We start from the raw sequence: 23,774 nt of genomic DNA, 5'->3' as shown, positions 1-23,774 counted from the left end.
AGGAGCTGAAAATAGAATCCTATTGTAATTTTAAAAATTTATTGTATCTGTGGTAATTTACCGTCTTTTGTTCCTAATATAGTTTATTGGTATCTTTTTTCTTTTTCCCTTGAACACATTGCAGACTACCCATTACATTCTTTTTCTCAAAGAACCAGTGATTTCTCATGCCTGATGTACATACATAGAGTGCATACAGCAATGTTTAAAATACATTTAAAATGAAAGTGAATGTTTCTGGGGGTTAAAACAACTGCTCAAGAATTGATTTTTAAGAGCATTTCTATGTCAGTAAGTAAACGAGGTATTACATAGATTACCACTAATTCTTTCCTCTTGCTGTGGTTAATGTCAAACAGCAACCTATTATTTTCATTTAACTTTGTCAGCCCAAGAACAAAATACATTGTTTGAAAAGCTTTGCTTAATTGTGCTATTCAAAGGACACAATAGCAATGGAAGAACTCTAGGCCACATATTAAATAGATTGAGCAATGGGATTTACTAATCCATTGAAAATTAACCAGACGTAATCTAATACTCAGTAAAATTAAGCTGATATAATAAATCTCTCTCTTCATTTCTAATATACAATTCCAGTTAACATCTGGTTATGTTTTGAGATTTGCAAAAACATTACCCATTCTGGCAGTATAATTTTATTACCTACCTGTTTTTCATCAACCTTATTTCTCTTTTCAATTGAGGGTCGTCTGTCTTTGTTGTCTGAGATGTAAGAGTCACAGGAGAGGTCATCACCACAGTTTGTGGCAGTGAAGTAGCTGAAGGCGTGGTACGGATCTGATATGTCTGCATATCTCCTGATGCAGCTATATGGTCAAAAAGAATGAGTTAAGTTGTAAGTGGCTTTGAAAATACTTTGGGATGCTTTGCACAGACGCTTAAGCATACTTACTTTGGACAACCACCTGGTTGCTGGGCACCAGTATTTGCTGTCCGTCAGAAGTCTGTGCATACTGGAGAATTGTTGTACCTTGTTGAGTACTGCCCGAATTTGTCATGGTTAATGTCTGAAGTCCCTGTACTCCATCTGTGCCTGGACTGGCCAGCTGTAAGGCTCCATTTGGGGCAATGGCAACTTTAACCAAAGAGAGAACACAGCTATTGTAAGGCTATACAATACACTAATTGCAAAGGATTGGTGAAAAAAAGTTTATTAAAATAGGCTTGAAAGCAGTTCCACTTAAGTGCTGACTGAGTGAACTATCTGTAAAATAAATAAAATGACATTTCTTTATAAAATTTTACAGTTCAGATGCACTAATCTTAATCTCAAACTGTACAACATAACTGGTCAAAACACATTTTGAGCTCTATGGGTCACTCCATGCTAACTGCAAATGTTGTCATAGCCCTTCTGGAGCATTAAAAGAGGGCACCGATGACAAACTTTTAAGTAGAAGGACACATTAACATAGTTTGTAAATTTATTCAAAAGAAGCATTAAAAAGATTTTTAAATAGATAAGTGTGTCCATGGAAAAAATTTCAAATACATTACATAATGAAAAAATAAGTTGGGCCAGCCCGGTGGCTCAGGCGGTTAGAGTTCCATGATCCTAACTCCGAAGGCTGCCGGTTCGATTCCCACATGGGCCAGTGGGCTCTCAACCACAAGGATGCCAGTTCAATTCCTCGAGGCCTGCAAGGGATGGTGGGCTCTGCCCCCTGCAACTAAGATTGAACACGGCACCTTGAGCTGGGCTGCCGCTGAGCTCCCAGATGGCTCAGTTGGTTGGAGCGCCTCCTCTCAACCACAAGGCTGCCAGTTCAATTCCTCAACTTGTGCAAGGGATGGTGGGCTGTGCCCCCTGCAATTAGCAATGGCACCTGGACCTGGAGCTGAGCTGCGCCCTCCACAACTAAGACTGAAAGGACAACAACCTGAAGCTGAACGGCACCCTCCACAATTAAGACTGAAAGGACAACAACTTGACTTAAAAAAAGTCCTGGAAGTACACACTGTTCCCCAATAAAATCCTGTTCCCCTTCCCCAATAAAATCTTAAAAAAAAAAAAAAAAAGTCTTCATACTGTATCACTGTATCTTACCTGCTCTCTAGTAGTAACTAACATTAGATGTATTAAATATTATTAAGTGCTATTTTTAAAAACTATTTTTGTTTTTCAATCACAATTGACATTCAACATTATTTTATGTTAGTTTAAAATAAACAGCATAGTGGTTAGAAATGTATATATCTTATGAAGTGATCCCGATAAGTCTAGTGCCCATCTGATACCATACAGTTATTACAGTATTATTGACTATATACCCTAGGCTGTACTTGACATCCCCATGACAATTTTTAACTGCCAGTTTGTATTTCTTAATCCCTTCATCTTTTCCACGAAGCATTCCAATTCCTCTCCTTTCTGGCAAGCATCAATTTGTTCTCTGTATCTATGAGTGTTTCTGTTTTGTTTTGATTCCACATATAAGTGAAATCATATAGTACTTGTCTTTCTCTGACCGATTTCACTTAACATAATACCCCTAGTCCATCCATGTTGTCAGAAATAGTAAGACTTCATCCTTTTTTATGACTAATATTCCACTGTATATCTGTACCATCTCTTCTTTATCCAGTCATCTATTGATGGGCACTTAGGTTGCTTCCATATCTTAGCTATTGTAAATAATGCTGCAGTGAACATAGGGGTGCATAAGCTTTTCAAATTAGTGTTTTGAATTTCCTCTGATAAACACCCAGAAGTGAAATTGCTGGGTCATAAGCTAGTTCTATCTTTAATTTTTTGAGGAACCTCCAAACTCTTTTCCATAGTGGCTGCACCAATTTGCAATCCCACCAATGTTGCACAAGGGTTCCCTTTTCTCCACATACTCATGAACACTTGTTTATTGATTTATTGATAGCCATTCTGACAGTTGTAAGGTGATAGCTCACTGTAGTTTTAATTTGCATTTCTCTAATTACTGGCATCTTTTCATGTCTATTGACCATCAGTCTGTACGTCCTCTTTGGAGAAATTTCTAGTCAGGTCCTCTGCCCATTTTTAACTGGATAGGTTCCCCCCCCCCCCCCCCCCCCCGGTGTTGAGTTATATGAGTGCGTAATAAATTTTGGATATTAACCCCTTATTGGATGTATTATTGGTGAGTATCTTCTACCATTCACTAGGTTGTCTTTCCATTTTGTTGGTTTCCTTTGCTGTGCAAAACCTTTTTAGCTTGATGTAATACCATTTGTTTATTTTTCCTTTTGTTACCCTTGTCGGAGGAGACATATCCAAAAAGGTATTGCTAAGAGTGATGTTAGAGAGTTTATTGCCTATGTTTTCCTCTAGGAGTTTTATGGTTTTCGGTCTTATGTTTAAGTCTTTAATCCATTTTGAGTTTATTCTTCTATATGGTATAAGAAAGTGGTCTAGTTTCAGTTTTTTGTGTGTATCTGTCCAGTTTTCCCAACACCATTTATTGAAGAGACTGTCTTTACCCCATTGTATATTCTTGCCTCCTTTGTCATAGATTAAATGACCACATAGGTATGGATTTATTTCTGGGCTCTCTATTCTGTTCCATTGATCTATGTGTCTGTCATGCCAGTGCCATGTTGTTTTGATTATTACACCCTTGTAGTCTAGTTTGAGATCAGGTATTGCGTGACATCTCTAACTTCGTTGTTTAAGATTGGTGTGACTCAGACAATAATTTAGTGGTTACCAGAGGATAAGGGGGTGGGGGGTTGGTGATGAGGGTAAGGGGGATCAAATATATGGTGATGGAAGGAAAACTGACTCTGGGTGGTGAACACACAATGGGATTTATAGATGATGTAATACAGAATTGTACACCTGAAATCTATGTAAATTTACTAACAATTGTCACCCCAATAAATTTAATTAAAAAATAAATAAATACATAAATAAATTTACACTGAAAAAAAAAACACGATTGGTGTGACTATTTGGGGTCTTTTGTAGTTCCATACAAATTTTAGGATTATTTCTTCTAGTTCTGTGTAAAATGCTATTGGTATTTTTATTGAGATTGCACTGAATCTATAGATTGCTTTGGGTAGTATGGCCATTTTAATGATGTTAATTCTTCCTATACATGAGCATGGTGTAAATGCTTTCATTTATTTGTATCTTGTTCAGTGTCATAGTTTTCTGAATATAGGTCTTGTATCTCCTTGGTTAAGTTTATTTTTAGGTATTTTATTTTTTTGATGCAATTGTAAATGGGATTGTTTTCTTAATTTCTCGTTCTGATAGTTTGTTATTGGTGTATAAAAATACAATCAATTTCTGAATATTAATTTTGTATCCTGCTACTTTACCAAATTCATTTAATGTGATGGTTTTATGGTGGAATCTTTAGGGTTCTCTATATATCATCATGGCATCTGTAAATAATGAGTTTTATTTCTTCCTTTCCAAAATGGATGCCTTTTATTTTTCTTGTCTGATTGCTGTAGCTAGGACTCCAGTACTATGCTGAATGAAAGTGATGAGAGCGGACATCCTTGTCTTCTTCCTGATCTAAAGAAAACACTTTCAGCTTTTCACCACTGAGTAGGATGTTAGCTGTGGGTTTGTCATATATGGCCCTTGTTATGTTTGGATACATTCCCTCTATTCTCACTTTGCTGAGAGTCTTAATCCAGTGGATGCTGGATTTTATCAAATGCTTTTTCTGCATCTGTTGATATGATCATGATTTTTACCTTTCATCTTGTTTGCATGTGTCATATTAATTGATTTGTGGATGTTGAACCAACCTTGCATCCCAAGAATGAATCCCACTTGATCATGGTGTATGATCTTTTTAATGTATTACTGAATTCGGTTTGCTGATATTTTGTTGAGGATTTTTGCATCTATCTTCATCAGGTATATTGGCATATGATTATCTTTTTTTTGTAATGTTTTTGTCTGGTTTTGGAATCAGGGTAATGGTGGCCACATAGAAAGAACTTGGGAGCCTTCTTTCCTCTTGAATTTTTTGGAATGGCTTGAGAAGGATGGGTGTTAATTTTTCTTTGAATGTTTGATAAAATTCACCTGTGAAGCTATCCAGTCCAGGACTTTTGTTTGTTGTGAGTTTTTGATTACAGATTTGATTTTATTTGTAGTAATCAGACTGTTCAGATTTTTGTTTCTTCTTGATTCAATCTTGGAAGATTATGTTTCTAGAAATTTATCCATTTCTTCCAGATTGTCCAATTTGTTGGCACATTATTGTTTGGAGCATCTTCTTATAATCCTTTGTATTTCTGTGGTGTCAGCTGTCATTTCTCCTCTTTCATTTCTGATTTTATTTGGGTCCTTCTCTTTTTTCTTGATGAGTCTGGTTAAAGGTTTACTATCAATTTTGTTTAGCTTTTCAAAGAACTAGCTCTTGGTTTCACTGAACTTTTCTACTGTTTTTTAAGACTATTTTATTTCTGCTCTGATTATTTCCTTTTTCTACTCACTTTAGCCTTTATTTGCTGTTTTTTTCCTAGTTCCTTCAAGTGTACAATTAGATTGTTTGCGATTTTTCTTGTTTCTTGAGGTAGGCCTATATTGCTATGAATTTCTCTCTCAGGATTGCTTTCACTGTGTCCCACAGATTTGGGGTCATTGTGCTTTCATTTTCATTTGTCTCTAGGTGTATTTTGATTTCTTCCTCAATTACATGTAAATACTATAAAAATACAAAATAATATATATATTTTTTTTAATAAAAAATATAAATAGAACTAAAGGGATTCTTAGTATTTTAAAGAGTGGTCTCTTTGAGGAGGTGACACTAGCAGAGCACAGGTTGAGAATGCAAGCCATGTGCAGATCTGGAAGTGGGAATGACAACTCCAATGATCCTGAGGCAGAAACAAGTTTCTTGTGTTGAAGAACAGCAAGAATGTCTGTGTGGCCAGAATGCCATTAAGTGGCAGGAAGGAGATGAGATCAGAGTGGTAGGCAAGGCCTGAATGTAATACCTTGTAGGACTTATTCTAAGTGTGATGGAATGTCGCTGAAGGATTCTGAGCAAGAGTGGTATGATCTAATTAACATTTTAAATAAATCACTTTGGTTGCAGTATGGGAAACTATTAGAGCAAGAATGGAAACAAGACAACTGGATACCTACTGCAGTAATTGAGATGAGTGTAAACCAAGGTGATAGTGATTGGAGATGTTGAGAAGTGGTCAGATGGAACATATATTTTGTGGCAAGAGCCAATAAGTCTTCTGAAGAACAGGTTGGGAGTGGAGGGAGAGGTTATCTACAAATGGATAGCACAAGAGAATTTCTTGGGGTGATGGACTTATATCTTGATTGTGGTGATTAGACAACTCCATGCACCTGTCAAAAAACTCAGACTTATACCCCAAAGTAAGTGTATCATTTACAAGTAGTGTGACTTTAGGGACATTATCTAACTCTCTAAGCCTCAGTTCCCTCATAAATTGGTAACTGCATATCTCATAAAGTTGTTGTAAGGAGTAAATCAGATAATGATGAAAAAGTAGTTGCATTATTTGTGGCTCAAAATATTATCCTTTTATAGTCATTACTATTATAGTATGGTAGTCTTCCTACACGCCACTTCTTTACATGGAAAAGTTAGTTTTGGTATGTCTATCAGGTGTAAATTTATTCCTATACATACTGTACTGTCCGGTGCTAGTCTGATAGATGGGAGTTGGAACAGACATAGAAGTGACAGCAGAAACTCCAGGGTTTTCTCCGTCTCCTTTTCTGCCCCGTGTATCTTCAGAAGATAGGTCTTTCAAAATTTTTCTGTGAAAAATAGAACTCTATTAATGCTGGTAATGAGGACGGCTTTACAAAAAGAAATTGCTAAATAAACCTTCTGAAATCTGTGGTTAGAAGTACAATAATCTGCTAGATATATAAAATGTGTCAAGGAATGCTTTTGTCTAGCAAATGCTATCATTATGATGTACTGCAGGCTAGTTATATTCTACTTTAAGACTATCTGAAAAGAAACATTGAACAAATCATACAGTGCATTTCAATGTGCAAGGCCCTTGTAGAGGTATAAAATGGCACTTTCCCCTACAGGAGAAACGGCCCTATTGTGAGGTATTTCATTAATTAACAAGGTACTATTTATTTTCTATCGTGTTTCCCCAAAAATAACACCTGGGTGGACAATCAGCTCCAATGCATCTTTTGGCGCAAAAATTAATATAAGACCCAGTCTTATTTTACTATAAGACTGGGTCTTTAATACATATAATATAATATAATATAATATAATATAATATAATATAAAATATAATACCAGGTCTTATATTAATTTTTGCTCCAAAAGACACATTAGAGATGATTGTCCGGTTAGGTCTTATTTTCGGGGAAACAGGGCAACTAGTATCAGTGACTTTCTTTTAAAAAGATCAAATTTATTTTTTCAACTTTCACCTCTATAGTGGAAGAGAAGCCCACAGTTTTTGGAAAGAAATAAGATTAGAAATAGTATAAAGAGGCAGCGTACTAGTGATAAATAAAATTGCCTATTTTAACAAGAAGAGGTAAATAAGATCCCACAGGTACCCTCAAACTTGATAAAAGGGGACTCAGGACAGAATTAAGAGGATGAAAAAAGTTTCCTTGCTGAAAAGAAAGGTCTTCCAAAACACAAATAATGCTTATTTGTTTCTGGGGGGAAAAAAGGGGGAAAAAAGCATATTCAGGAATTCCATGTTCACTGCAGAAAATTGGAAAACTGAAATGTAGTTGTGTGAAAACAATACAAAAGAATCACAAAGGAGAAAACCCCTTGGCATTAAAAGGCACCTTTCATGTTATCGATGTCAACCTCCCAGCCCATGAAGAATTCTCTCTCTATATTCCTAACAGCCTCTAACTATCAGGAATAAGGCATCCACAACTTCCAAAAAGGAAACCATTCAATTATAGAAGTTAGAGCCCTTCCTTATTTAGACCCACAGATGGTTCCACCCAGTGAAACTAGAGAAATTTAAGCTTAACCCTCGTTCTATATTCATGCCCTATTTTGCAGTATTTGACAAGTACAGATCTTTATTTGAAGCCAAACAATTTGTTCCTTCAGCTATTTTCTAACATCCTCCAGCCCTGCCTCCTTACTCTGGACACTTTTCCCATAAAGAGCTAATACAATTGTAGACTGTATTAACAGAAGTTCCATACAGAAAACAGGGAGGTGGCAGTCCTAGGGGACTGTGTGAGGCATTTGTACAATAGTCAGTCACAGGAGTTCCTAATCCTGCTTTTGTTTCAGAATACCTGGGGAGTTTACTGAATCCAGATTCCTGTCTGGTACCTGTAATGACTGAGTGAGCAGGTAGGACTGAGCTCCAGAATCCATTTAACAAGCCGCCCGCATGGTCTTATGCAGCTAGCCTAGCATGCAACTCTGGAATACTATGCCCATTTCTTTTTCATTTTAAGTTATGAAACATTGTGAGCATAAAAGAAGTATAGAAAATAAAACACCTATGTATCACATACCAACAATCAATACATGTTAATATTTTGCCCTATTTGCTTCAGGTTATCTTATTTTTCATAGGAATTAAGTTACAGATACATCAAATGCTACCACCAATCCCTTTCCCTTTACACCCTCAAAGAATACCATTATCTAAATTATTGTGTATCATTCCCATATTACTTTAACTACAAAGCATTTAGATTGTTTGCCATGGTTTTGTATTCTTCCTCATCTTCCTGGTTCAAACTTGGAGAACCTCAGGAAGCAGTTTTTTGGATGACTTCTCTCTATTCTTTCTGGTGATCTCTGTCCTATGGGCTTGAATACCTTGTGCATACTGATGACCTTTCAAATATTTCCCCAACTTCACTCCTGACTCCATCCTCCTATCATCCAAGAATGTACTGAATACTTCTATTCAATAGGCACGTCACACTTAACACATCTAAAATCTAATGTCAGACATCCTTCCCCCCCCCGGAAGTCTTCTCCACTTCAGCAAATATCAACTCTGTTCTCCATAAACATCCTCTCTTTGTCACAACCCACATCCAATGCATAAGCAACTTCCACTGTCTCTATCTTAAGAATGTATTCAGAATCGTACCCTCGTCACGTCCACTGCGGCAGCGGTCCGAGCCACCAGCTCCTCCGGACGGGCACAACAGCCTCCACAGGTCCTCCTGGTCCGCCCTTCCCTTGCTACAGTCCATTCTCCACACTGCAACCAGTCATCTTTTTCAAAATGTCAGTCAGATCAAGGATCTCATCTGCAGTGGCTCCCTATCTCAGGATATTTGCCCAGAGCTTGCTGTTTCTTCACTCCTAACCCTCCAGGTTTCTTTCTGTCTTAAGAACTTTCTTAGCAGTTATTTTAGAGTAGGTCCGCTGTCAATGATTTCTCTTAGTTTTCCTTCATCTGAGAATATTTACTTCACATCAATTTCTGAGGAATATTTTCATTAAATACAGGATTCTGGATTGACAATTCTTTTCTTCCAGCACTTCAAAATGCTATTTCATTTCCTTCCAGCTTCCATGGTTTTTGATGAGAAGTCTGTAGTCATTCATATAGTTCTCTTACAAATAATGTCATTTTTCTCTGGCTGTACACAAGATTTTTCTCTGTCTTTAGTTTTCAGCAGTTTGATTATATCTGGGTGGGGATTTCTTTGTGTTTATCCTAGGTTTCACCACATTTGGTGACATTTCAGCCATTATTTCTTCAAATATTTTTTATGCAATGTACTTTTTCCTCTCCTGTGATTCAAATGTTAAATCTTTTGGAACTGTCTCACAAGTCCCTGGGAATTTGTTAATTTTTCCAATCTATTCAGATCCTGAACTATCTTTGAAGTTGAATAACTCCTCATCTCTATTTTTCTATCAAACCCATCCAGTTAGATTTTATTTGTTACTGTATTTATTAGTTCTAAAATTTCTATATGGTTTTCTTTTTCTATTTTTTGCTGAGAGTTCCTATCTTCTCATTTATTACATGAGAATTCACCTATACTAGTTAGAACACTTTAACAATAGCTCCTTTAAAGTCTGACACATAATTCCAACATCTGTGTCATCCAGGAGATGGCATCTGCTGATAGTCTTGTCCCATGGAAATTAGATCCCTCCAGATTCTTTGTATGCCAAGTAATTTTGGACATTTTCAATATTGTGATTATCACACTCTGGGTTCTTATTTAACTCCTATGGAGAATTTTTTATGTTCTTGTTTTAGCAGGATATCAACCTGATGTCCAGGCTGTATGTTCTAACCAGCTTTATGTGGGTTGTGGTTTGAAAGTCAATTCAGTTTTCAACGCCTCTGCAGTGCAATTCAGATCTAGCCCACGTGTGCACCAGGTCTAGTACTTAGGCCATGGTCTGTCTTATTGGTACTTCAGCTCTCAAAGTCAATGTGTGCTACAGAAACCCAGTTTTATTCCTTATTTGCTAAAAATTTATGAGTAGGTGCTGAATTTTATCAAATACTTTTTCTGTATTTATTGAGTTTATTATATATTGTTTCTACTGATTCTCACTTATCATGGTTTATTTCCTTGTATGTTTGATGATGTTTGGCTGTGAATTCATATGTGGTTGATCCCAATCTGTGGTAATCAAGAAAGCTTAATTTGGGGAAGCTTCCTTTCAGATGTTCTAGTCCTCTGCAGGTATTCTAGGTTAATACAGAAATCTCAGATTCAACCTTCCTGCAGTAGACCTACAGTAATGGGTGTACCTTGGTTTTCATGCTTGTTTCTGCTTCCCATTCTGGTTTCAACTTATGTATTTGTGTATATATGGTTTTTATGTTTATTGGGGGAGGGTGATAAGAGGTTTCTATTATTTCCTATAAATGCACAATGCATTAATAAGTATTTTTTCCAGCTAATTGTTTTGTGCTAGGAGAACCCCATTGTTTGGAAATTAAACTGTATTCTTTTGGTGACTGCTATTAACAGACTAACGCAGTCTAATGGTAATGAATATGAGACCTCAACAGACTTGGAGGAGGTAGATCCAGAGGATGTAACTGCCTGTTGACCCACAAACTGGACCTGGGCAATCAAATCCTCATCCTTTCCCGTCCTTGGAATGTATGCTCTGCTTACCATTCTCACAGTGGGAGCTGTTCCAAGGACATAGCCTTGAGAGAGTAAGGTGGTGTTGAGAGTATCTGGATGGTCTATATGACTATACAGATGCCAGTTAAGGCCTCTATATAATCTTTTAAGATTCTGGTGATAGGGCAGAGATCCACTCATCTTGTGGCCACGCAAAACAAACCTCACAAGAAAGATCTCTTGCTTATTACACCTGTCATCTCCCAACCTGGAGAGGTCTGACTCTTTCGTTAGTCTCCCCTTGCCCTCTGTGTACAGGGGCGAGTATGCCAACTAACAACTGACAAGCCAACCAGAGGACCAAAGAAATGGGCCTGGGGAAAGAGGCATCTGTGGGGGGACATCCCAAGATGGCCACAGACCTCTACGTGGGAACGGGTGGTTCATATGTCAGATGCTTATGGACCACTGCATGAGCATGGGGAATCCTGAAAATGTTTTTAAGAAACTGCACATAGCTCACTGTGGCAAAGAAGAGAAACTAATGGCTGCTGCAGTGGGCGGGCCTGCACTGTGGGCAGTTCAGCTGGTCACTGATGCCCAACTAGTGGCTCAAATTCAAGTTAAAAAGTTTGAGAAAGGGCTGAGGTTACAGAAGGGCATACAGATGTCCACTATTCTGCTAGCTTTGGGACTAGCAGACAAGGAGGGAGAGCAGAATAATCAGCTAGAGAACTTAGTGTGACATTTTGCAAAGAAAAGAGTCACAAGGGTCATGGATTAAGATCCCAGCACTGTGACAAAGCCTGATTAGGATGCCAAGAGGTAAAATCCCTGGGAAAGTGAGAGCAATGGAGAGGACGCGTGGTGATTGACAATGAAACGAACGAAGGGCCCCATGCTGCCTGACTGCTAATGCAAAGGAACATCATAAATAGTAATTACACTAGACTTCTGGTAACAGACATACACCCCAAACTCCTAGGAGAAAACTTGCATTCTGTCTCTGTCCCTTGAAGTTATAAATCTTATCATGTCTGAAATGTCCACACCCCAGGAGATAACTAAAACACTACTCACACAGACTTAAGAAAAATAGGGGGTGAAGAGGTTTTTTTAAGATACAGATAAGATACTGTAGAAGCTCCTTCCTAAAATCTTGTCCAAAGCCTTTACAAGGGCAAACACAAATCTTTAAAGTCTTCTCAGCAAATACTAGTAAAAAACTTTAACCACATAAGCGAGTAACCTTAACTTGTTCTGTCTTCCTGAAAAAATTTGGATTCAGTGGTTATTTATAAACTAGAGAGTTATGTATTGTTGTATACCTGATTAATGGCAAAAGTTTTAGGTGAAAGAATGAAGTCCATTTGTATCTGTCTATATGTTTAGGTCTATGGGTCTATAAGTCTATGGATATATGTTAGGTATTATGTGATATTTTCCTACCTCTGCAGTGTATTACCAAAATTAGATTGTAAAAGAGCTCTGTTTACTTGCTTTGAAACAAAGATGTCCACTTCCACCACATAGTATTGGGAGTCCTAGCCACAACAATCAGACAAGAAAAATAAAAGGCATACACATTGGAAAGGAAGAAATAAAACTGTCATTATTTGCAAATGCCATGATACTATATAGAGAATCCTAAAGATCCTACCATAAAACTATTAGAATAAATTAATTCAGTAAAGTACAGGATACAAAAATCAATATTCAGAAATTGGTTGTATTTTTATACACCAATAACAAACTATCAGAACAAGAAATTAAGAAAACAATCCCATTTACAATTGCATCAAAAAAATAAAATACCTAAAAATAAATTTCACCAAGGAGATACAAGACCTATATTCAGAAAACTATGACACTGAACAAGATACAAATAAATGAAAGCATTTATACCATGCTCATGTATAGGAAGAATTAACATCATTAAAATGTCCAACCACCCAAAGCAATCTATAGATTCAATACTATCTCAATAAAAATACCAATAGCATTTTATACAGAACTAGAAGAAATAATCCTAAAATTTGTATGGAACTACAAAAGACCCCAAATAGTCACACCAATCTTGAGAAAGAACAAATTAGAGATGTCACACTATACCTGATCTCAAACTAGACTACAAGGGTGTAGTAATTAAAACAACATGGCACTGGCATAACAGACACATAGATCAATGGAACAGAACAGAGAGCCCAGAAATAAATCCATACCTATGTGGTCATTTAATCTATGACAAAGGAGGCAAGAATATACAATGGGGTAAAGACAGTCTCTTCAATAAACGGTGTTGGGAAAACTGGACAGATACACACAAAAAACTGAAACTAGACCACTTTCTTATACCATATAGAAGAATAAACTCAAAATGGATTCAAGACTTAAATGTAAGACCCAAAACCATAAAACTCCTAGAGGAAAACATAGGCAGTAAACTCTCTGACATCACTCTTAGCAATACCTTTTTGGATATGTCTCCTCCGACAAGGGCAACAAAAGAAAAAATAAACAAGTGGTACTACATCAAACTAAAAAGGTTTTGCACAGCACAGGAAACCAACAAAATGGAAAGACAACCTTATGAATGGTAGAAGATATTCACCAATAATACATCCAATAAGGGGTTAATATCCAAAATGTATTACAAACTCATATAACTCAACACCAGGGGGAAATAAAAAACAATCCAATTAAAAATGGGCATAGGACCTGAATAGACATTTCTCCAGAGGATGTACAGATGGCCAATAGATATGAAAAGATGCTCAACGCCACTAATCATTAGAGAAATTAAAATTAAAACCTCAGTGAGATATCACCTCACAACTGTCAGAATGGCTATCAATAAATCAATAAACGGCAAGTATTAATGAGGATGTGGAGAAAAGGGAACTCTTGTTCACTGCTGGTGGGACTGCGGATTGGTGCAGCCACTATGGAAAAGAACTTGGAGATTCCTCAAAAAATTAAAGATAGAACTACCATGTTTCCCCGACAATAAGACCTAGCCAATCAGCTCTAATGCGTCTTCTGGAGCAAAAATTAATATAAGACCCGGTCTAATATTATAGTAAAATATTACAGTAAAATATGACCAGGTCTCAGATTAATTTTTGCTCCAGAAGGCACATTAGAGCTGATTGTCTGGCTAGGTCTTATTGTCGGGGAAACACGGTACCTTATGATCCAGCAATTTCACTTCTGGGTGTTTATCAGAGGAAATTCAAAACACTAATTTGAAAAGATATATGCACCGCTATGTTCACTATTTATTGTAAATATTGCTATTTACAATGGCCAAGATATAGAAGCAACCTAAGTGTCCATCAATAGACGATTGGATAAAGATGATGTACAGATATACAATATTACTCAGTCATAAAAAAGAATGAAATCGTACTACTTCTGACAACATGGATGGACCTAGGGGTATCATGCTAAGTGAAATAAGTCAGAGAAAGACAAATACCATATGATTTCACTTGTATGTGGAATCTAAAAAAACAAATGAAACAGGAACAGACTCATAGATACACAGACCAATTGATGCTTACCAGGTAAGAAGGGGATTGGAAAGCTGCATGGAAAAGGTGAAGGGATTAAGAAGTACAAACTGGCAGTTAAAAATTGTCATGGGGATGTCAAGTACAGCCTAGGGTATATAGTCAATAATACTGTAATAACTGTATGGTGTCAGATGGATCACTTCATAAGATATGTAAATGTCTAATCACTATGTTGTACAACTGAAACTAATATAATGTCTATCAACTGTAACTGAAAAATAAATAAAACTTAATTTTCTTTCATCTGCTAAAAGGACACGGTTTTCTTGGACTGTTTGTCTGTAATTGGTAAGGATTACTTAAAAACAGCTCTTCCAAAGAGAAGACTCAATGTGTTTTTTTATAAGTATGTAATTGTCTGTATCTGCCTTTGATGTTCTTTAATTGTCACATTGGTTAAACAGATCAGTAAGTACTATTTCACAATGATTTACGATCTTATTTAATCAAGTGTTCTAAAACTTTTTGATGTTTTTGACAAACTTCCCAAGAATCAAATTCTAAATGATGTATTGTTGACCTTGAACTAACTTTGGGATTTTCGGACGGTCCCTAGAACATCTCAAAATATTTGTTCTCTCTCATTATAGGATAGATGTTAAACTAATTAAACTCATTTGACATGTTAAATCACATGGAAAGTATTGTCAAATAAGTGATACTAAACTTTCTATAGGGTGTGTTTGTATTAAATTCCTAAAAATCTGGTATGTCCTGGTATAATGTCATCAATCATGATTTTTTTTTTTCCTTTCTTTTTTTTTTTAATTAAATTTATTGGGGTGACAATTGTTAGTAAATTTACATAGATTTCAGGTGTACAATTCTGTATTACACCATCTATAAATCCCATTGTGTGTTCACCACCCAGAGTCAGTTCTCCTTCCATCACCATATATTTGATCCCCCTTTACCCTCATCACCCACCCCCCACCCCCTTACCCTCTGGTAACCACTAAATTATTGTCTGTGTCTATGAGTTTTTCTTTATCATTTGTTTGTCTTGTTCTTTTGTTGTTTTTGGTTTATATACCACATATCAGTGAAATCATAGGGCTCTCTACTTTTTCTGTCTGACTTATTTCGCTTAGCATTATACTCTCAAGATCCATCCATGTTGTCACAAATGCTCCTACATCATCTTTCCTTAACACCGAATAGTATTCCATTGTGTATATATACCACAACTTCTTTATCCATTCATCTATCGAAGGACATTTTGATTGTTTCCATGTCTTGGCCACCGTAAACAAAGCTGCAATGAACATTGGAGTACACGTGTCTTTATAGAGAAATGTTTTCAGATTTTTTGGGTAGATACCCAGGAGAGCGATTGCTAGGTCATATGGTAATTCTATTTGTAATTTCTTGAGGAACCTCCACACTGCCTTCCATAGCGGCTGCACCAGTCTGCATTCCCACCAACAGTGTATGAGGGTTCCTTTTTCTCCACAGCCTCTCCAACACTTGTTACTATTTGTCTTGTTGATGATACCTATTCTGATCAGTCATGATTTTAAAATGTGACAGAAATAACCAAGTGTCCTTATCAACTGCATTATAATGAACACTTACTGAGAACTTTAACCATGACCATTTTAAAGTCTTTTGTCTTTTGTCATTTATAGACAGTTACTGTTTCACTCTGAAGCTTTGAGAATGTATCTGCAAAAGTGCTTCATCTTCAAGGAGATTCATAGGAAAGATTCTGACAAATACAGGTTTCTAATAACTGAGCTCACTTTGCCTTCACGTGGGAGGGGCAGTCATGGACCTATCAAGTGCTACCCAATGCTATGTGCCCAGCCCCACAGCATGTCCCTGTTCTGCCCCCCACATCAGTAAAATGGGGCCATTACACTGATGATATAATATTAATATGTGAAGACTTATCTCTGCTGCAGGACACTCTGTAGACTTTGCTAGAATATCTGTGAGGGCTATGGGCAGTGAACCTGCAGAAAATTCAAGGCCCAGGCACCATCGTAAGTTTTTGGGGAGTTGTTTGATTGGTAAGATGTGCTGCCCAGAAGTGGTGATTGATAAGGTAAAACCCTATTTGACCCCTAAGAACTAGAAGGACATGCAAAGCTTTGTAGGAATTTGGGTTTTAAGGACTTTTATTCCCTACCTGCCTCTTTCCTTTATAAGAGCTTGGTGAAAAAAGGGGCCCATATGGGGCTGGGGATCTGAACAGCATGCCACCTCTGAGAAGGCAACAACACTAGTGGAGCAGATTAAAGCTCCCAAGCTGGACCACCATGTGAGTTAGATGAGTCTAACCCTGGAAAGCCTGGGTTGGGTACTGTGGCAGAGATGACAGAAACAGACCCAGTAGAGTATACAGAGCCTCCAAATGCCCTCTATTCCTGTGGCGGCCTATAGAAAAGAATGAAGGAAATTCCTGCTGATGCCTGGAAACAGGGACAAACTGCAGCAGCCAGCAGGCTGAACTCAACTTGTAAGACTCTAGTAGACAGAGCGAGGATCTACTCTTCTTGCAATCTCCTAAGAGAAGCCCCGTAAGTAACTTCCTTTGCTTATTAAACCTGCTACCGACCAGTCTGGAGTGGTCTGTCTCTTTCTTTCGTCTCTTCTTGCCCTCTGTATACAGAGGCCAACTTGTGAACTAGAAGATCCGTTGCTGTCTTACTTGTTTCTGCCTTGTACATTTCTTTCCATTCTGTAACGGTTCTAAGCAATCTGACTCCTGTATACCTTTTCTTGCTACGTCCTTTTCCTCCCTGCACCTTAAATTCCCAATTCCCTGAACAGGCCAACCTGCCTTTGATTCCACTGCTCCCCCAACCTAAGCAGCACTTTTCCTGCCTTATAAAACCCCTTCCTGCCCCACTTCTCAAAATTTATCAGATTGATGGTGAGCTAATCACATCTTTTATGAAGTCTTTCGCACTCATTCCACCAGGCAGGAATGACTATACCATATATATAGTACAGTCTTTTATAACATCTAAAATATTACTGCATTTATTTATATGTCTCAAAGACAGGGTTTCATCCTTTTGTCTCCCTTTCCTCCTACCACCTAGTCACCAGATTTCTCAATTTTATTAGGTTGGTGAAAAAGTAACTGCGGTTTTTGCAATTATTTTTAACCTTTTAAACCACAATTACTTTTGCACAAACCTAATATTACAGAAGTGTCTCAAATCTATCCACTCCAAAGCTATCCCCAGTTGAAATCACTCAGATTATTTTAATAGCTTTCTGTCATTTAGTTGTACTATTTCCAGCTCTCCATTCAACAAATAATGGTCACAAAAAAGAATACATGGGCTGTGCCTTTAAATAAACTGGAATTCCAACTGGATAAGGATTATAACAGGGGTCAGGAAAAGGATGCCACAGAAGAAAGCCCTAACCTGGTCTTGGGGGATCAGAGAGAAGGCAATCAGAAAAGGCTTCAGGAGGAAATGAGGCCTCAAGTATATGCATGAATTGTGCAGAATATAGAACAACGCACTTTAGCAAAGGGACACAGAAGGAGCAAAGGCCCAGGGTTAGCAAGTTAAGAAAGGGAAGACAAAGCAATTCAATTCCTAAAATCTATAGTCCTTCTTTCATAACTTGCTATTAAAGTGCCATTAAAGTTAACTATGCAAAACAAAATGTGGAAATCTAATACGCTGCAAAAGATAAGTCTAAATTCCTTTTCAGCAGAGCAACTTGGGCCCTTCAGAATCTGGCTCGAATCTATTTCTTTTAACAAATCCTTCCTATACAAACAGATGCTCCCTCTTTATGTTGTTTGCTTTTGCACAGCACCACAGAAATCATTCTGTATCACACCACACGCAGGGTTTCATGCGCAAGTACTCACCTGTAAGACGGGCGCCGTGCTAGGATGCCGTGGGCTTTCTGCGAGGAGCCTATACTATCCGATGAATCCTGAGACTCCTCACTTTCTGATAAAGATGATACCTAAAAAACAGAACTGGTTTTACTATGATGAACAATGCAGGTGGAAAAAGAATTTAAAATGATCTCTCCTACCACCCAAACTCCCCTGTCATTAAATCTAAGGTCTAAAAGAAAGGAACAAAAGGAAATGGAAAAAGGAGAAAGTTTATTTCAGGAGCCCAAACTAATTAAAGGAGCATACAGCACAACGTGCTCAGAACTAAGAAGTGAGTATAACCCCCAAATAAAGCAATACTATTTCACTAGCATTGTAAAGACCAATCTCTGATCTCTGCCCTCTTTCGACACTGATGCACATTACTCAAAGTCTTTTTATCATTAATGCTATCTGATTTGAATTTTTGACATGCTAACTTTGAAATGCTATTAGATATCCAACTAATATCTAGTTATTCGATAATGACATTGAGGAGACTGCTGAATATGCAAGCCTGTGAGTCAGCGGAAAAGTCTGGGCTACAGATAAATTTGGCAGTCATAGCTCTTTAGATAGTTCTTAAAGCCATTAAGACTGGATGAGGACCAAGGACAAAACCCAGAAACACTAACCTTACGAGGTTAGAGTAACCTTACGAGGTTGGGAAGAAGGGGGAGGAACGAGCAAATGAAACAGAGAACAAGCCCCCAGTGAGGTATTCCCCACTTGGTATTTTGGTATTTCCCCATGGAATACCAAATGAGTGAGGTGTCCTTGGAAAAGTAGAGAAGACAGTGTACTGAGGAGAAAGGATGACCAACCGTATCAAATGGTGCTAACAGGTGAAGTAAAGAAAGACAACATAGACCATTAGATTTAAAAAGGTGGAGGTCACCAGCAAGGGCAGGTATAAATATATGCAATTTAAAAATCTGTAGTAATTAGCTTTGCCTCACTTCACAATTAAATGACTTAATATATGTAAAGAACTTAGTGCAAGGCACACAACAAGACACAGTAAATGTTAACTGTTAGTAATAATAAACCCTTTAAAACAATGTCAACACAATAACCATACGCATGTTTTAAGTGATAACAATTATCTTACAATATCTTACAACAAGTTACTTTCAATTTTTAGAATGTATTCAATTTCCCCACGTGTTTCAAGCTGCATTGTTACACCTGACTTTATCTTCACTTTAAAAAATAAAATAATCCAAACACGCTTCTAGAAAGGACACAACAAATCAATTCTCTACATTACTATCTATAGAAAGCCTTCCCCTAAATTATTCAGACTTAGATCTTAAATTTCCAGAGAAGCTGGTTTTATATTCTATAATCTCCTTCAAAACAAGTTCTAGTGCACAGCTACTTATTTATAGCTTACATTAAATCTTATCTTTTTTATAGAAAAGAACAGAGCTGGTTATAACCTATAATTAAGAAGTAGTAATAGTAATGAATACTAACAGAATAATAAAAAAATCAGTCACTTTTATGTGTTCTCAAGCACCATTGGATATACCATTTCTAATCTAAACCTTCAACTGTTTTCACTGTTCCTAAGTTGACTCCAAAGCCTCCCACTGAACTCAAAGAAATTTCTAAAACTAATGATTACTTATAACTAAGAGCAAGCATTTCTCTTTAATAATAGCACCAGCAAATAAGAAGAAAATTTTCATACAAAAACTCAAAAAGCCACGCAGCAGCCACCTTTCATAGAGGAAAACCACATACAGATGCAGCTGACAACACTGTAGCGGACAACACTGTAGCTACTGTATCTTCAGGATGGAAAATGAGGTATACAGCTTTTCTTCTAGGATGGCTGCTTCAAAAAATGAGAGATGATCGAAAGCACTATGCTACTCACAAGAGCCAGAAGATAAAATGGAGGAAGAATAGGAAGAAAAGGAACCCAGGATGGCTCTTTCCATCCTAGTGTTGTTAGGTGTTAACATGAAGGTAGATATAAGAACTTTCCTCTAGTGTGTGAGGACTCTGTTTTATTTGACCTCCATAAAGCACAAGGTAGAGACTTTCCTGTTTTGCTAATATGCTCATATCATCACCCTTGCTTCAGAATTCTCTTTTTGATGAATAACAGATATCATTGGGATAAAAAAAACAGTGCTTTCTCTCAAAGTAATTTCCTTAAGTTGTAAGCAATAATTTCTTCCAAAATTGTCTTCTGTTTTCACTGGGTAGTATATTACATGAAACTAGAAATTCTAAAACTTTTCTATTTGCCTTATTTGTTGTATAGTCTAATTTCTAGGACAACTTTATTATCTTGGCATTTTAATAACGACAGCAACTTCAATGTGCCCGAAGACTCAGGGTACAAAAGTCCCCGCTCTCAGCCACTAAGTCTTTGAATTTCTGTACCGTTTGCACGTGTGGTGGGTGAATTACAGAAGACTGAGCTGTCTGGATGACCCCCTGAACCTGTACTTTGTCTCCAGGAAGAGGTACAATTGTCACTGGTGCAGATCCTCTTAATGACATCTAAGAACAAATAAAAATTCAATTAACAAAATATATATTGTACCTATGCACATAAGATACCAGAGTTCTTAACACCGGAAAACACATTTCAGAGCTTATTATATTTAACCACACCTATTAACCAAACATTAGGTATGTTCTGTGGTCCGGAGAGCGCACGAGGGGACTGAGAGGACAAACTAATTACAACAAATAGAATAAGAGCTATAGGAGGAAAAGTAGAAAGTACTGTACTGTGGGAGCAAAGAAAGGGTGCTATTCAGCTGGGTCTTGAAGGATGGATAATTCCCTGAAGGTGTGTATGGGGAAGGGGGTTGAAAGGCATTCTGGGCAGAGGAATTGACTGTGCAAAAATGTGGAGGCTCTCTAGAACATGTTATTCTGAAGAGATTTGATTGAAAACCAATCAAGAGTCAAAAAGTAAGAGAAATACCAACGTTGGGCACTATCTTTAAATAAAAATCAAGTATTTCAAGTAAATAATTGAATCATGAAATTATAATTTATTTCTGTGGAAATCAGATAAGGTTTCATAGAAATACCACAATTAAAATGCTAAACCAAGAAAAGCTCACCCATCATCCCTCAAGGCTGAGCTCAGGTTCTACCTCTTCCAAGAAACTTTTTCAGGTATTTTCAGTTAACAGAGAACTCTTGCCTTCCTCTAAACGACTCTGGTTCATACCATTCATCTTGGACTTAAATCACAAAATAAAATCCAAGATTGCTTCTCAGGTCCTGAAAGTCACCTTCCTGATTGCTCCCCTAGTTGCACTAGGCCCCCAAAACAATGCCTTATTTCCTTTCACTGAAGGGTCTTTTCCCCTTCCCAAGACTGGATTAAATTCCAGTCTCTCATCCCCCAAAATGCCCAAGCTATGAAATTTTGCATGTAAAATTTTATCCAGCTACTGAGAAATGTAAACTCTCAGAACAAATGACTCTATTCAACCTCCCCACACCTCCAAGAACATGATCAAACTCAGGCAGCACAGCTTCTACCAGCTCAAGGCCATGTCCCTAGGATGCCCCCACCCCCCACCCCCGCCTGTCTGGGAGAGAAAGCTCAGTGCTGCCAAAAGAATTCACTGTTTGTTCCAGCCAAAAACCTGACTACAGGTCCCTGACCTCACTTTTCTTGGAGCATATACTTTAGAAAACTTGCAGTTGTAAATCCCTTCTCCAACCTTTAGGACGTAATTCTTCTACAACCCAGAAATGTCTTTCTCTTGAACAGAATCAAGAAGGAGTAGGGCCCCAGTCTCCCCGTCTGGGAGGGTAGGGGTCTAAGCACCAATTAGCAAACAGAGGCACCTTTCCTTTACCATGCCCCTGGGCTTCAGAAGCCACCCACCCACCTTTTGTTTCAAAAGAGCTGAGCTCAATTTATGCTGGAGTCTCTTTTCCCTACTGCATTAGTCTGAATGAAATCTGTCTGACTGCCATTAACAAATGTCCAGTTCTGTTTCTCTTTGACAGTACCCCAATATGGGGACACAAAAATTGAAGAGTAAAATAAACAGAGAATTCACAAATCTCAAGAATCTAGCTCTAGAGTTACAATTACACTCACAAATAATAAATGAAAAGTCCCCTTACCTTTTGGACCCCAACTTAAGCCAATCACTTAGTTAATGAGGAGAGAGCCTTGATGGGATTAATTTACAGTTCTAAAAGGATGAAAGCAATCATTCCTCCAGGGTTTCCAGCCATCCTTGTGATATGGTGCAGACTGTGGGTCTGCAGGTGGAAAAGGAGAAAAGGCACCTTTGTTTTAGCTTGTAGCTGTCCCTCCCCCTTATGATCACTGTTCTAATCTCGTCACTCAGGCTCCCAAGCCTGGTGTCTTCCCACTCCCACCCTCAAACTTGATAATCTAAATTTTGAGACCTCTCTCAAAAGAGGAAATGAAGAGCTAGTCCTCCAATTTTAACCTGAGGTTGAAAGGCAGCCTCCACTCATTCCTTTTCAGCGCAGAGCTTTCTGCAATGATGAAAATGTTCTATAATCTGTACCAACCAGTCACTAGCCACACGTGAATATCAAGCATCTGAAATGGTAGTGTCACCGAGGCACTGATTTGTAATTTTACTGAATTTTAAGTAATTAAAACTGAAATATCCCCTTGTGGCTACCATATTGAACAGTGCAGTTCTAGATATTAGAGATGGAGAAACTGCTAGTACACTACGGCTCCAAACACAGAACTCCTCTTAGGAGATTTTAGAAGTAGAAAGAAAGGGATTTTTCTGGAGCTGCTCTGGTTAAACTGGGAGCTACAGGAGATTTCCTCTCACTCTATGGGGTAGCTGAGCCCAAAGTTCCTCTTATACAAGTAACTGGGCAAAAATTAGCCTACTCCTCAGCTGCCTAGGGATTCCTGGACTACAAGACTGGGGGAAGGGAGGGTGAGGAGCTAGAGTGGCATAGGAGAGAAGTCTCTACTCAGCGGGAGTCTGAATTCAAAGTCTTCTAATTCCAGAAGGCACACAGGCTTTGGAGTCAGACGAGCTTGGGATGAATTTCAGCTAAAGGCACTCACTAGCTCTGTGAGGCTAAGCAAATTACTAAACCTTTCAGGACCTCAGGCCAGCAGGGCCAAGGAGAATGTTTTCTGCTCTAAGTTTTAGTAGGGCCATTCTCATTGTTGACACCTATCTTGTTCCAGCCAATGCCCTAACTTTCAAATGAAGAGAACTGATATCTTTGAATTCAATACATTAAAAATGTTCATCCATGCATCATCTAAAGAGATCTGTAATACCATCAGTGGTGGAATGTGTAT

General features: G+C 37.7%; 1 protein-coding gene across 16 annotated transcripts in view; it reads right to left on the bottom strand.

The window, feature by feature from the left end:
* Positions 1 to 23,774, bottom strand: part of ATF1 (activating transcription factor 1) — a 55,252-nt gene that overhangs the window by 9,739 nt on the left and 21,739 nt on the right. For 6 of the 16 annotated variants that reach the window (XM_081058892.1, XM_081058893.1, XM_081058897.1 and 3 more), the window contains 4 exons: positions 18,455 to 18,555; positions 6,642 to 6,772; positions 917 to 1,099; positions 671 to 830 (listed from right to left, as the gene is read on the bottom strand). In XM_081058892.1, the coding sequence (XP_080915018.1) occupies positions 671 to 830; positions 917 to 1,099; positions 6,642 to 6,772; positions 18,455 to 18,555 (575 nt within the window). Of the gene's footprint in view, positions 1 to 670; positions 831 to 916; positions 1,100 to 6,641; positions 6,773 to 18,454; positions 18,556 to 20,869; positions 20,990 to 22,588; positions 22,730 to 23,774 lie in introns of all 16 variants that reach the window. The other 10 variants (XM_081058900.1, XM_081058902.1, XM_081058904.1 and 7 more) reach the window with 2 other exon arrangements.

Source organism: Rhinolophus hipposideros (assembly GCF_964194185.1).
Source record: "Rhinolophus hipposideros genome assembly, chromosome: 9".
Lineage (NCBI taxonomy): Eukaryota > Metazoa > Chordata > Mammalia > Chiroptera > Rhinolophidae > Rhinolophus > Rhinolophus hipposideros.
This window is presented reverse-complemented; position numbering and strand designations above follow the sequence as displayed.